Here is a 14,624-nt window from a genome sequence, read left to right on the forward strand (position 1 = left end):
TTGCTTGCGCCCAGATAGAATTTGTAGAATGAACTGCAAACTTATTTTCTCTGCTATTGCTTTTTCACCTTAATGTCTCAGTTGTTGAATCAAAAAAACTCTCAAATACTGAAAATGATTTTGGCGGGTTTATATCAGACTGTGTGCGAAAAAAGGGATGTCCTCCATAGGTTAAGCAACAGAGCTCTGTGTGGTACAATGTGGATGTGAAAGTAAAGAGTAAATTCGTTTTTTGCTTAGTTGTTTATTATTCTAAAAATTAGTCTTATTTTAATTTCTTTCTAAGATGTTTGCTTCTGCTTTGCATTGTGTCACCACCAGAAAGGCTTAAGGGAAAAATTGCACCACCCGCGTCCTTCAGAGCATGTGTGTTTGCAAGCGTGTGATTTTGTGTGCAGTGCGCATTGTTCATTACATTTAGTGTAGTTCAAGTCTGGGTCAGGAAGAGTAAATCTTTAGGTGGGTGGTGTTTACTATGAACCCTGAGACCCTCCTCTGACCTTTGTGTGTATGTGTTTGTGTGTGCAGTGATGACATGTATGTTGCTGTGGGTCATTGCACCTATGTGTGCGTTTAAAGGCACTGACAAGCAGAATGGGTAGTGTGCGTGTGTGTGTGTGTGTGTGTGGAGGGGGGGTTAAGGGACTGGGGAGGGGTTGTGTCAGTAGATTAGCCAGGTTGGGATGATTGGGTTGAGGATTAGATGGATTCGGGAACAGACACGTCTGTTTACTCCGCAAAGAAGACTTACAATAGGCTGATTGGCAAGCTTGATTGCACACACACACACAATTGCAGGTGCTTATGCCACACACACACAAACACATTCATTCAAAACCCCATATGTTGATTAGCTTGTTATTGTTGCCTTTCTAATGCCCGCCATCTCCTTTCCTAAATTCAGTTGTAAAGTCCGACTCCCCCTGCCTCTCAGACATAGTTCCCACAAGGACTGACCCAGAGAGCTTGCAATCAGAGAAGGAGTGTAACTAAAGCCGAGCACGGCCAGGTAAGGAGAGCTGCACTCAGGCAACTACTCCAAAGGCACAGGGAGTGCTCTGGTTACACGGGGCTGTGTGTGTGTATATTTTGTTTGCATTGTTTCTACTTGCTCCTCTTTATGCGTCACAGAAAAAGGTGAAGTGCTGAGCTCGGAATAAGGTGCAGAGGCAGAGAAAGGCAGGATTACACACATGGCAGGTTAGAGAAAGGCGGTGAGAGAGAAGGAGAGGATGGGAGGAAAAAGCGACAGAGAGAGGCTTAAGATTACAGAGTCGAGCACCTTTTGTTGCTGAGTTCAGTTGCGATGGACTGCTTAAGTTTAGGGAAAGAGTGAAGGACTTCTTCAATCCTCTACCATAAAATTAGTATGACTGTGGAGGATGTTATCCTTCGCTGATCAAACCTGTGCCTGATTTTTTTTTTTTGACGAAAAGAAAGAAAAGGAACCCCAGACTTCGAGGAAGGTGAAGAAGAAGAAGGTCAGAGTACTTGATGTGACTGATCTAAAGATAGTTGGCAAAGGAGCCAAAGGAGGAGCAAATGCAAAACCCCAGAGAAGTTTAGTAAGAGGGGGGAACAAGTGATTGAGCCTTCAGGGTGAATAACAAGTCATGCAAGAACAAGAGTTAAGCCGGACAAGAGAGCACTGTTCAGCACAAGAGAGAGAGGGCGAGGGTAGGCTGCAGAAGCAGAGATAAGCAGTCCACAGCAAAATTAGTCTACAGAGAAAGAGGGGTTGACACCGGACTGAAGAGAGATCAAGGTTGACTCAAGTCTTTGCTGCCTCTAACCTGATTAGGGAGAATAGTAGCGGCAGTGGAGGCGAGCCGGGAGACCCGATCAACCGAATGTGAGAGCCGGCAAGAGCAAAAAGAAAAAGAATTACAAGAGGACGCTCGGTGAAAGAAGCCTCTTAAATCTGGGAGCTGGAATTAGAGCCGTAGGAACTGCAGAGGGAAAGCCACAAAACCACAGTAAGTAAATTAGGAGGCTGTGGCTGGAAAAATGTGTAATGACGCCATGGGCGGAGGAAGGAATTTGTGGTCTTGGAAGTGCTTTATATACTGTACCTTAATGAATTGATTTCCTGCCTTTGCAACTTTTATATTTCATCATCCTCGTGACATCACCACCTACCATTCCACTTTTAAAACCCACTAGTCCTCCATTATTTCTGTGTTCAGTTTTACCTCAAATTAAGTTTCTTCCCCCTTCATCGCTAACTTGTTTCTCCCTTTCCACTCTTCTCTCTTCTTGCTCTTCCAATTCCACAGGTGAAAATGCCCACAAATGGGAACCGTCCTTTGAAGCTGCAGTTTGGTCTGATCAATCACGAGGGTCGCTACCTTACTGCTGAGTCCTTTGGCTTTAAGGTATAAAAATACAATAAGAGTGACAAACTATAAGGTGTCGATTTGCATTTCTGCTGGTGATGCTTTGCTGTTGGATCAGTATATGCAAGATTTTCAAGTGATACCTTTTCGTGCTTCTTAGGTGAATGCGTCAGCTCCCAGTCTGAAGAAAAAGCAGATATGGACTTTAGAGCAGGACTCCCAGGACAGCCAGGTGGTCTATTTACGCAGTCACCTGGGACGCTACCTGGCCTCCAACAAGGACGGCAAAGTCACCTGTGAGGCAGATGGCCACAATTCAGACTGTCGCTTCCTCATCGTGGCTCAGTCAGATGGCCGCTGGGCGCTGCAGTCTGAGCAGTACCTCCGCTTCTTCGGCGGCTCTCGGGACTACCTGTCCTGCTTTGCCCAGGTGATCACAGATGCAGAGCTGTGGGCAGTGCACCTGGCTCTGCATCCCCAGGCTAACCTGCTGTCTGTGGCCCGTAAGCGTTATGCCCACCTCTCTATGGAGGATGGGGAAATTGCTGTGCATCTGAACATTCCCTGGGGTGTGGCAGCGCTCCTGACCCTTGTCTACCAGGAAGGAAAGTATTGCCTAAAGACCTGTGACAGCCGGTTCCTCGGCAATGATGGAAAGCTCCTAATGGAGAGCGGGAGGGCCACAGCGTACACGTTGGAGCTGAAGTGTGGGAAGCTGGCCTTCAAAGACTGTGAGGGGAAGTATTTGTCTCCCATGGGTCCTACAGGGACCCTGAGGTCCGGACGATGTTCGAAACCAGGCAAAGATGAACTATTTGACCTGGAGGAGAGTCACCCTCAAGTAGTTCTGACAGCAGCCAATGGGCGATATGTCTCCATAAGACAAGGTAGGAAAACACAGAAATATCAGAGGGACAGGATATTCTAGCGAATTAGATTTTATCCTAAATCCTTGCAATACACACACACACAAATTGCTCCCCTGGCAGCTTGCTGGTACCCTAAAGAATCCCACATGTCTGATTAAATGGACAAAGGCTGACCTTAGGTGCCATCGAGAGTGGTCACACAAGCTTTTGCTGACAGACACAGACCTATGTGCATACATAATGAAGGAGAAATTGACAGCCGATAAGGGATGCATGGTAATTATGGGTAATGTAGTCTGCACATCAAGTTGCATCAACAACACAGTACGTGGCTGCATGTCTCAAAGAAAACAAGATTGCTGGGCCTGATATGGGAGACTATCAGCCCCATCGTTGAGACCTGAGACAAACACGTCATTTGTGTTCATGGCCGCTGGTCTACATCAGTATCGAGCCTAAACTAATAAGTTATTTTATTTAAATAACAGACTTAATGTGCATACATTTCAAGGAGAATAACAGAAGCAGACTTCTCAAGAACAACTTGCAATCACTTTTTATGTATTAAGAATAAAAAAGATGGTTCCATACTCCTAAAATATCAGATACCTCATTGTGAAATTGTTCAGAAAAAGGGCCCTTTGTTTTCATTTTCTTTCACTAAATAATCTATTACAAATAGAGCTCTTTTCGAAAATCCCTTCTCAATCCTTCTCAAATGTACCTTCTGGCTTTGTTGGGCAATGTTGTTAACACGCTTTTACCCCTTGAGCTTACTGAAACAGCTGCCTGTAACCAATATACTGCAGAGTAATGCTCTGTTGATACTGTATTATGTATTTACTCTTCAGTCTTGTGATCGGGCTGTTGGAGGGGAGTTATTTGATCAGCGCGCAGGCACGACACCACACTACTGTACTGATGGATTACACCTGCTCCTCATTGACGTCGACATTAGGCTTTGTTTAGCGCAGCAGAAAAACTACAAAAACTATAATTGTGAGGGTTACATTACATGTGACTACAAATGCACTTGCATTAGGAGGGACTTGCACAGAGTTTCAATTGCTGATGGTCCAAAGGGCTTGCTGGTCTGATTTGAAACTGGATTTGGGGCAGATTAGCATACACCCCCCAGTCCTTGTCAGCATACTTGGTCATGACAGCCATCCACAGGCTGCAGATTCTTGTCTGCAGGGTTGAGTTACTTCAGGCCTGGGTGCTGTAATTGAATCTCCCCACCACTCATTGTTCCTGGTTAGCAGTGGGGGCTGCAAGCAGGAACCAAAGCATTGAAAACTGATTGGTTAAAGGGAAAGGAAGAAAATGGTTAAACCCTAAACACATATATGTAGCACATCACATGCATGCATGCAAGGATACTTTTTGCAGCATACTTTGTATCTGTTCTCTCCTTCCCCTTCCTACGCTTGTCCCGCACAAACAAAAGCTTTATCTTTCTTTGAGACACTCGCCCACTCACTACCATACCATCCTACTGCGGCGAGTGGTGAGATGAGGTGTGTTGAATTATTGATGAAGTTGGCCCCTGTTCCTGGAAGGCAAGGGTGGGAGGGGAGTCTGCTTTCAGAAACCCAAGCTTCCTCATACCTGCGGCCAAAACTTGTCCCCCACCGAATCCCGCTCTAACCAGTTAATCTAACCTGTTAACCTCAGCCTGAGTCAACCTCTATATGCTACTGGAAAGAAAAATCAAAGACAGAGTAAATATGCTCTATTTAGCAAGCTATGCCATTGTGACAGGTCATATTGCTTTTTTTGTAGGGTTTCAGTGGAAGGTGAGTGAATCAGATAAATTCTTAACCAGCATCAAACACTGAAGCAAGTGTGTGTTTGTGCTTTTCCTTGTATATAGTTTACAAGTGTGCATGTTTTAATGTGTCATACAGATCTGTTATCAAACCTCTCATCACGTTTCCTTGGGCACAAGGGGCCCGCTCTGCCCTGAATGTGAAAAGGAGATGACAGTCCAAATTTTCACAAACTTTTCAGGTCCACAGACACATAAAAGCACACATACCGTATACATGATCAGGCGTGCAGAGCTCAGTAACAGATAAGCCGAAAAAATAATTGGAGTGAAATGCAGTTGTAAAGGATGAAGAATTTAGAGAGAGAAATAAGGGACATGGGGATAGTAGCATCAGCTTACCATTAATAATTGACGCCAGAGCCATCTATCGTTGATGGATTAGTTAGGCCTGCTCCACTTGCAGGCTCTGTAAGACAACATCAGGAAGTGGAGCTGGTTCTGGGGTCTGATCCAAAATAATGCACTACTGAATCTACCTGTTTGTCCTCCAGATACACCTGAGAGTGTACTGATATGTGTGTGCTGTGCTTATTGTTTGATGACAACATCTCACTTCTTATCCTCAGATTGCTGGCTTGGATTTCAGTATATCTAATCTCCCTCCCTATCTGTTCTTCTTTTCTTTCTCTTCCTTCATCCTTCTCTCCTTCCTCTGCCTCCCTTTCTCTCATCTATCAAATAGCAGCTGTGAGGTCCCAGCTGAGCCCTGTGTGAAGATCATTTCTGGGTTGAATTAGTGTGAAATGGGCACATGGAATAGGTAGACAAAGCATGACATTGAGTTGGGATGAGAGAGAATGGGAGTGATAGGCCCCCAGGCATAGCTGAAGAGTGGAAGGGCTAAAAATTATGCTTCAAATGCACTTAAGATCAATGATAATTTCACCAGTTGTAAGACTTCATGATGCCACGTTTATCGGGTGTGAATAAGATGTGATTAAAGCATCCCAGTGGCTCAGTAACCATGACATCTTTGTCACGTGTCAGCCCCCTTTTCTCCTTCCAACAGTGAGATTTGAAATTAGCTGTAGAGTGAAGCAACAAAAAATTTGTCATCGGGCCTCTCACACATGCTGAATGTCTATCTGTCTTGGAGTATGCCAAAGTTATTTACAGATGTACATGCATCCATTATTAACCTTTAACCACTTGATGTCTTGATCATAATGAGCAGTTACAAGGTCACAAAGACGTATTCATTGCTGCACAAAAACCTCCTTGTTATTGCTTTGGTTGCTAGCAGTTTACCACAGTCACCCATAGTTTACATAGTTGACAGCATCTTGGCAGCAAACACTTACAAACTACTCACTGCTACTGCTACATGTTTCTTTTTATAACTTACCGACCTCACCCACGGCTGGAGTCTCAGCTGAAACCTCAGCCCTAAGATTTTGGTCACTGCCCTTTTGTTTTTTTGGACACAGACGCTTGTTAGCTTATTAGCTTATTTGAGGAGAGGGTGAAGCACCAAGTTATCAGCTAATGCTAGCTAGCTTGGTTAGCTAGCTACATAAGTAAAGAGCACAGTTTGAATGTGCAAACACGGCCAGCTGCTAGTTGGTGCTTACATACAAATAAAATAATTGAATTTTGCTCACCTAATGGGGCAAAAAAAATTGCACAGCCTATTTGTACAAGTAATCTTAGAGCAGGCCCCAAAAACACCAATACAATAAACAGAGTTACAGTTCTGTGACTCAAATTAGTTGAGCAGGCAGCTAGCAGTTAAAGGGATCATTTTTGAGGTGGCTGATACTACCACGAAATGAGTTAACGGGGTAAAGTAGAACTCTTGTACTATCTTATGTGTCTTCTTAAGAGTTGGAAGAGAATCAGTCATTGCTATGCTCCTTGTCTCAGATTCAAGCCATTGCTTCACAAGGTTAACAGCTCAGCAAATTAGTAACTCATTCAGTGACAATGTACAACATGGTCCTAGGTGGAAAATTCAGTGTTAAACATTAATTTGTGCATGCATGTTACATACTAACCCACAGTGGTTAGTATCAAAGACACTTCTAGTGTAGTCTGACTTATTTCCTCTTGTTTTCCTCTTTTGCATGTAGATACAGTTCTATTTGACCTCAGGTCAGGGGGAAGCTTGTTCCAAAGAAAAGGACCACAGGAACTGAAAGCACACATTAGATCAAATTCTGGGAACAGTTAAAAAAGCTGGACCTTATACCCTCAGAGGTCTAAGCATAGATACTCATTATGGACCCTAGCAAGTTATTGTAACCCTCTAGTGTAGTTTATTTTTAACTAAACGGTGCCATTGGTTCTTTTGCATTTTTACCATGTTATCCCTCTGCTTTATCATCCGTGCTTCCTTCAGTTTGAGTTTTGAGAGGTTTTGGTAATTATCTGCACATCCTGCTAAGTGTGGACCATAAAATCCTCTGGTCTCTTCCTGTTTTTCCTTTATTCTTTTATTGAGGGGATTGAGGGATTGGACGGGTAGCACTCGAAAGCTGATTATATCAGAGCCCTGCTGTGAGGAGGGCAGACTGACAGGGCCAAAGGTGGGGTGAGGGTGGGAGGTGGGGCTTGAGGGGGGTCAGGGGGTACACAGGAAAAGATTGGGGAAGGGATGAAGGTGGAGAATGATGACCAGGGACTAGAACAGGAAGAGATAAGAGGCATGCAGATTAGTGTTGTTAAAGGATTAGGAAAATGTATTGGGAATACTCGGGAATGCATCTAATTTAGGCTTAGCCCTCTGCAAGCTGTCTTGCAGTTTGTGGCAAACTATTGTTTTCCTCTCTGCGTTCAGGACAGTGTTAAAATGTGGCAATCAACAAAATAACTAAAATATGTATAGACAAGAAGCAAATTATCTACTTAAAACTAATGGGTTACATTCAGTAAATAACAGAGGATTAATTGTAAAGCCTGTTTGCCTTTGAACCTAGAAGACAAAGTACCCAAGTAAGAGTTTGTCACAGCTGTTTCTGTTTCACGTGTAAATAATAGAAATACTAAAATAATAATAGAGATTTTAATAAAGTGTTTTTCAGTCACAAGTGAGATTTTTGTTCAGGTGTTAAGTGGTCTTGGTGTAATCAACACAAAGCCTCACGGTGAGAGTGTTGTGTCTCTAAAACAGCTGATAACACTTTCACTTTAAGAAGCATCTTCCTGCCTTGGCATAATTATTTTGTTTCTCCATTTCCTGTATGCTCTTTTCATAACTGCATCCAGAGCTGCAATCACTGAAAATGTATTTACCCTCAGGAAGATATTCGAGGACGACACGTGGGATAAAGAGTGCAGTTTAAAAGATTTTTTAAAAATAACAGGATCAGATATAATTACAAGATCTTTTGTAGGCCAAGCTAAACAAATCAGTGCGACTTCATTTTTAATCACAGTGTTTCTACAACACTAAAAACACCTCACATTTTCCAGCTTAAAGCAAAGTAACAGTGACAGCATGTGTTTATTTCATCTCTCCCAGGAGTGAGCCTTGCAGCCAATCAGGAAGATGAGACAGACATGGAGACGTTTCAGATGGAGATTGACAAGGAAACCAAGAAGTGTACGTTCCGCACCAGCCAAGGGAACTGCTGGGCTCTGGTGGCTCATGGAGGCGTCCAGTGTACTGCAACTGAATTGTAAGAGAAGACTTTTATATGTTGTATAGAGAAAAATTAATGAATTTATCATTGAAAATGAGTCAGTTGGACATTTTACGTTACATAAATTTGACTCATTGCAACAGAAGTAACTGATAATTAAGATGCAAGGGTTAACATAAGAGGGATGGTCGCATGAGTGCATGAGATAGCAAACAGGTGAATCACATAGAATGATAAATAACTGTTATGAGGGAATGATCCCAGCAAATTTTGGCAATTTTTGTTTTATTTTACACATTATCCAAAACACCGAACTTCAAAAAAGTGTGAAATCTTTTCCACCACAGGTCAGCAAACACCATGTTCTCAGTGGAGTGGCTTGGCCACAAGGTGGCACTAAAAGCCAGCAATGGCAAATACATCTGTACCAAGAAAAACGGCCAGTTAGTCGCTGTCAGTGACTCCATCGGTAGGGGACACTCCTTTATATTATAACCCCTTTCTTTGGTAATTAAGAGGTGGCTCTTACCGCTCTTTTTTCTGATCATTACTATGTTGACTTTTGCCAGGGGATGATGAGCAGTTCACTCTGAAACTCATCAACCGACCCATGCTTATCCTTAGAGGAGAGAATGGATTCATCTGCCACCACAGAAACTCGAACACACTGGATGCCAGCAGATCTGTCTATGACATTTTCACTGTGCAATTCAGCAATGGAGCCTACCATATTAAAGGTCAGCACATACATCAAACATACTTCTGGAAAAAGCCAGGTTGCTTAGTTTTCCTCTAATTTGCTTGTTTACTGCAATTTGTCTACTCTGTCTGACTTTGGTGTATTTACTTTAAACCCCCGCAGGTGCTGATGGCCGGTTCTGGTACGTGAACAGTGCCGGGCTGGTGTGTTCAGATGGCGAGGCCCCTGAGGATTTCACTCTGGAGCTCCTTGAGCACGGTCGTCTCGCCATCCGTGGCAAGAATGGCAAATACCTGCGTGGAGACCAGGGAGGCACTCTTAAGGGAGATGGACTCTGCCTGAGCAGCTCAGCCCTCTGGGAGTATTAATACAAACCAATATTAGTCCAAACCTGAGTCCTAGCTCATCTCATTGTTGGCATTAAGTGCTTAATGTGAATCTAAATCACTGTTATTCTTTTTCCTTTTGCAAAGAGCATTATTGAGAGAGGCTCACATAGCTAGGTGAACAAAGAGAGGACTGCATATGTATACATTAGGCCAAGAGAATCTCAATGAAGTGAACAGTGTTTTGAGTGAGGATTTTAACAATTAGTGTTAATGAACACTTCATGTTTTCACAGATTTAGTTATTAGTATGACATAACGTAACATGACATCCTTTTATGTATATTCATCATTCCATCTATATCTTTTTTGCCTTTTAACCACTAAAAACAAGTATTATATGAGCAAGCCAGTAAAGTTGTAGTGTGGGCATGTAATGGTACCGTTCACTCATTAGGTCAAGTGACACAGGGTGCCATTTGAGGCAGACGCAGTCACCATTAGAAGTGATGTCACCCTCTAGGTGGGTGAAGTCATGCATGGTACTACTGACTGAGGTTATTAGGAGACGAGAGTGACAAGGTTTCAAATAGCTGCCTGTAGAAACAGAGAAAGACTGTACCCGAGACTCGTACTTGGAGTGTGTTTTCTTTTTCTTTTGTGAACACAGAGATTTTTAAAAATGCATATCTTGCATTATTTTGTTTAGGTAAAGATTGTTTTATCAAAATAAAGGAACCAAGGATATCATAAAAAGCTGAAAATATGCTTCCTTCCCATTAATGTCACAAAATTAGCAGTACTACATCATGTGAGCGTGCCATAGGAGTTAATAACACTATGACCAATTTCAAAGTGTTTCCTCGTGGATTTATGATGGACATCATTTCATTCTGACTACATGGAAACAATGCAGCTGGAAGCTTATTATCTACATGCAACTTCTTCTGTGTTAGCAGGGAATTATGAACTCACTCAATATACACTCGCCAGCCACATCATTAGGTACATCTGATCAAGTGCTAAATAGCTGAAATCAAGAAGTCAAAAACTGCACTTAGCATGTGTGTGTTTTGAAGAAGTCGGTTAATTGGGGCCTGATGAGGTGAAAGACCAACAGTTGGCAGAAAATGACCTAATCAGCCAATCACATGGCAGAAACTCAGTGCTTTTGGGCACACTAGACAACCTGCTAAAGTTCAAACTCAGCATCAGAATAATAAAGAAAGGTAATTGAAGCTACTTTGAACGTTATATGGTTGTCAGTGCCAGACAAGGTGGTACTTCAGAAGCTGCTGATATGCTGGGATATTTTGACACTACTATCCAGAAAATATCCAGTGTGCACCAGTTCTCTGGATGAAAATGCCTCATTGATGTCATAGATCAGAGGAGAAACTCATGGGAAACAGAAATAACCAACTCTTTACAAACAAGGTATGCAGAAGGGCATCTCTGAACACCTCACATGGTGAAGCAGATGTACTACGGCAGCAGAAGACCACACTGGGTGCCAGAAACTGAAGCTATAACGCAGACGGGCTCACCAAAATTGAACAACTGAAGACCTGAAAAATGTGGCCTGGTTTGATGAGTCTTGAATTCTCCTGTATCAGTGGTTCAGACTGCTGGTGGTGGTGGCTGCCTCTGCACCACGTCACTAGTTTCTTGAATATTGAATGACTTCACTGTATGGTCCCCAGATCTCAATTCAATATAACACCTTTAGGATGTGGTGGAATGGCAGATTCACATCATGGATGTGCAACCTGCATATCTGCAGCAAGTGTGTAATGCTATCATGTAACTATGGACCAGCACCTTGCTGAATCTTTGCCACAAAGCTATAAAAACAATCCAAGGGTACCATAACCCAGTACTAGCAAGGTATACCTAATAAAGTGGCTGGTCAGTCTATAATCAAGTTTACCACTGACGTTTGATATTGTGGCCTGAGAGACAGAATGTATAAAAGTCAGAAAGTCGACTTTTGTTTTTCTTTATTAAGCTGAAAAACTGCAATGTTTTCTTGAGAGATTCATCTTTGTGGCGATTTCAAGATTTCAAGGGGTTAAACTGTTGAATGTCTTATAATCAGCTCTTGCGTTTGCTGTTAAAATCATTTACATTTTGTTGGATCAAATTTAGCAATTTTGTTCTTCATCATCACCTGCTATTCTCAAAGCCGGTGCTGTTTTTGGATGCACCTTGGCTGTCATAGTGAAAGAGTTTAGCAGCAAGGAACAGAACTCACCTGCTGCTGCTTTAGGCGTGTTGACGCTATCAGCTTTCGCACATCACACCATGATGGCAGCAGAAAATACCATCAGTTTCAGCAGCAACAATGGTTGCTGAAATTATGGCACATTTGTCAGGTGCTTACTGGCTTTCTCCTCCTAAATGTCCTTCTCGCTCTTTTTCAGTCCCTTCTTAATAACAGTGATTGTTATTTTGACAAGAATGAAAATGCCCTGGCAAGACTGCCCAAGCTACTGACCGCTGTCACTGTTTCTATGTTGTGCTCTAAATTAAGCAAATAAATTCTCATGTTCTGTTTATGTGTCAGTGTGCTCATTCATAAAAGAGAGTGGACCCAAACTAGCACTGGAATCCGATGTTGAGACTGAACCCTGTAGTAAAATCTGTTTTTAAAATCTTGGTATATTAGATCTAAAGTCATGGTGAAAAGAAAGCAAAGGCTGTTTCAATTCCTAGGTTTATATGTGGGGCCATAATGAGAAAATATCCAGTCCACGCCAGGGCTTAAACCTGAGCTGAACAACAACACATGACATATTTAACTGTGTCATTATTTATTTAACAGAACTGAGCCAACATGCGGATGCAGAGTGTGAAAGAGCAGCCCACGTAGAATTTCCTTTAACAGCAATAACTTGAATGCATCGTTTTCTGTGTGACTTTATCAGTCTCTCACACTGTTAAGAAGGAATTTTTGTTCTCTCTTCTTTACAGCATTGCTTCATTGATTAAGGTTTGCAGATATTTATTCATGCACAGCTCTGTTATGGCCCTCGGCACTTTGCTCAGGTTCAGGTCTGGCCTTTTAACTGGGCCACTGTAACACCTTGTTTTCTTTCAGCCTTTCTCTTGTAGATTTGCTGCCATGCTTGGGATGAGTGTCCTGTTGCATGAGCAGCCAAGCTTTAGCTGTCAGACAGGACCTCACATTTGACTCTAGAATATTTTGGCATTCAGAGGAGGTCATGGTCGACTCAGTGACTGCAGGGTGCGCAGCTACTGTGGCTGCAAAACAAGCCCAAATCATTACCCCTCCACCGCCGTGCTTAACAGTTGTTAAGAGGTGTTTGTGCTGATATGCTGTGTTTTGTATTCTCCACGTGGTATCATGCATTGTGCATTAGTTTGGTTTTATCTGCCCAAAGGATATTGTTTCTATTGTCTTGTGGTTTGTTCAAATGCAACTTGGTCTTGGTTTCTTCCATTTCTCTGAACACTGAATGGAATGGTCTGACCTTGGGGTGAATTTGCTGGGACATCCTCCCCTTGGAAGATTGTCCTGAATGATATTGAATAATCTTCCTCACTTTAGGATGATGAACTTCAATCTTGTAATCCTTCCCAGATTGATGGGCAGCAACTACTGCTTCTGTAAGATCACTGCTGATGTCTTTAATTATTGGCATTGTGTTAACACAGACCTGCAAATCACCAAAATATCTGCTTTTATAGAGCTGCTCACATTTGCTAATTATCAGTTAATCATCAAGTGCATTTAATTATCAGCACCTGGCTGCTACTTACCCTTTTAATTCCTTTGGAAGCAGTAAGGTTGCACTTAGTTTTTCACACACTGGTTCTTTTTGGCTTTTGAGTTTTTGTTGAATAAATATGGACGCAGAGTAATATGCCATGTGTTGTTGATCATTTATGTTTGTATTTATCTAATTGTGAGACCTCCTTACGACTAAATTATTTATATTATATCCTCATACATTAAATGTTGTAATTGAAATAGGGTAGATTTTCTTTCTATCATGACTCTAAGTGATCAAGCCCATTATTTCCAGGATATTTAAGTCACTAATCCAGTTCTGAACCTAGAACCTCAGCAGGCTCACACTTTAATCAGTCGGCTTGCTGTACTTATGAGACAATAACCCGCAGAGTGTTGCTTAAGTTGTGAGTCTGAGCCAGACCTTTAAGGGACAATGGCTGTTAAGTAAAAAGGATTCAGTGAGTTACATATGTTTAGAATGCGATGCACCACAACATGACAAATACAATCCTGTAATCTACTTTATACTTCAAACAATCTGGAGGCATTTATTCAACTTCATGCAGAAGCTATTTCTGCATGTTAGTTTCAAGACTTCAAACTGTAACAGAATAATCATTATACTAATGATTATAAGTATAATGATTAGGACTAGTCTGGTTAGGAGTCACCTTTTCATTATGATTGAACCTAAAAAGAAGTCAGTGACACTAAGGCTTCACCTGTACTGTGAAGTACTGTGTTACCTGCAGCAGGTGAGGGGAAAACAACAGGACATGGTGCCTGATCCACTCACACAGAAAAACCTCTGTAATTTAAATATCTGCTAAGTGCTAAGTATTGTAGTTTCCAAATGTACATTTGTGTGCCTTTTTCTTGTGCTAGTCCTAGAGAAAAGGAAAATATAGAAATGACTGATCCATCCATTCTCTTCCACTCATCCAGTTCAGAGCCACAGGAGGCTGAAGCCTGAAGTGTGGGTACACCCTGGACAGATCAGAAATGATACAGACTAAGAAAAAATGAACAAAACAAGTTTTCAACATAATAAAAAAAATGCAACCCTGTGCAGTCCTTTTAATTTTCTCTCTGTCTGGTCTACATTAAGAAAAATTAACCACTAAGATTCACTTCTTAGACTGAGTTCTTCATATCATAGCACTCACAGCAAGGTCTACAAATGAGTAACTATGAAGTTATTAAAAATAATTGCATTTAAAC

The 14,624-nt window shown here is 42.0% G+C and overlaps 1 protein-coding gene across 1 annotated transcript; it reads left to right on the top strand.

Moving 5' to 3' along the window:
* The first annotated feature begins 925 nt into the window (after nt 1–925).
* Nucleotides 926–12,790, top strand: fscn2b (fascin actin-bundling protein 2b, retinal). The gene is made up of 8 exons (XM_005932835.2): nt 926–1,009; nt 1,802–1,976; nt 2,277–2,375; nt 2,497–3,223; nt 8,500–8,656; nt 8,968–9,089; nt 9,190–9,357; nt 9,483–12,790. Exons 3-8 carry the CDS (start codon nt 2,283–2,285, stop codon nt 9,686–9,688), a joined length of 1,473 nt encoding a protein of 490 aa, XP_005932897.1. The 5' UTR covers nt 926–1,009; nt 1,802–1,976; nt 2,277–2,282; the 3' UTR covers nt 9,689–12,790.
* Nucleotides 12,791–14,624: the final 1,834 nt, after the last annotated feature.

This window comes from Haplochromis burtoni, unplaced genomic scaffold, assembly GCF_018398535.1.
Source record: "Haplochromis burtoni strain Fernald_Lab_line unplaced genomic scaffold, NCSU_Asbu1 Contig_162, whole genome shotgun sequence".
Taxonomy (NCBI): domain Eukaryota; kingdom Metazoa; phylum Chordata; class Actinopteri; order Cichliformes; family Cichlidae; genus Haplochromis; species Haplochromis burtoni.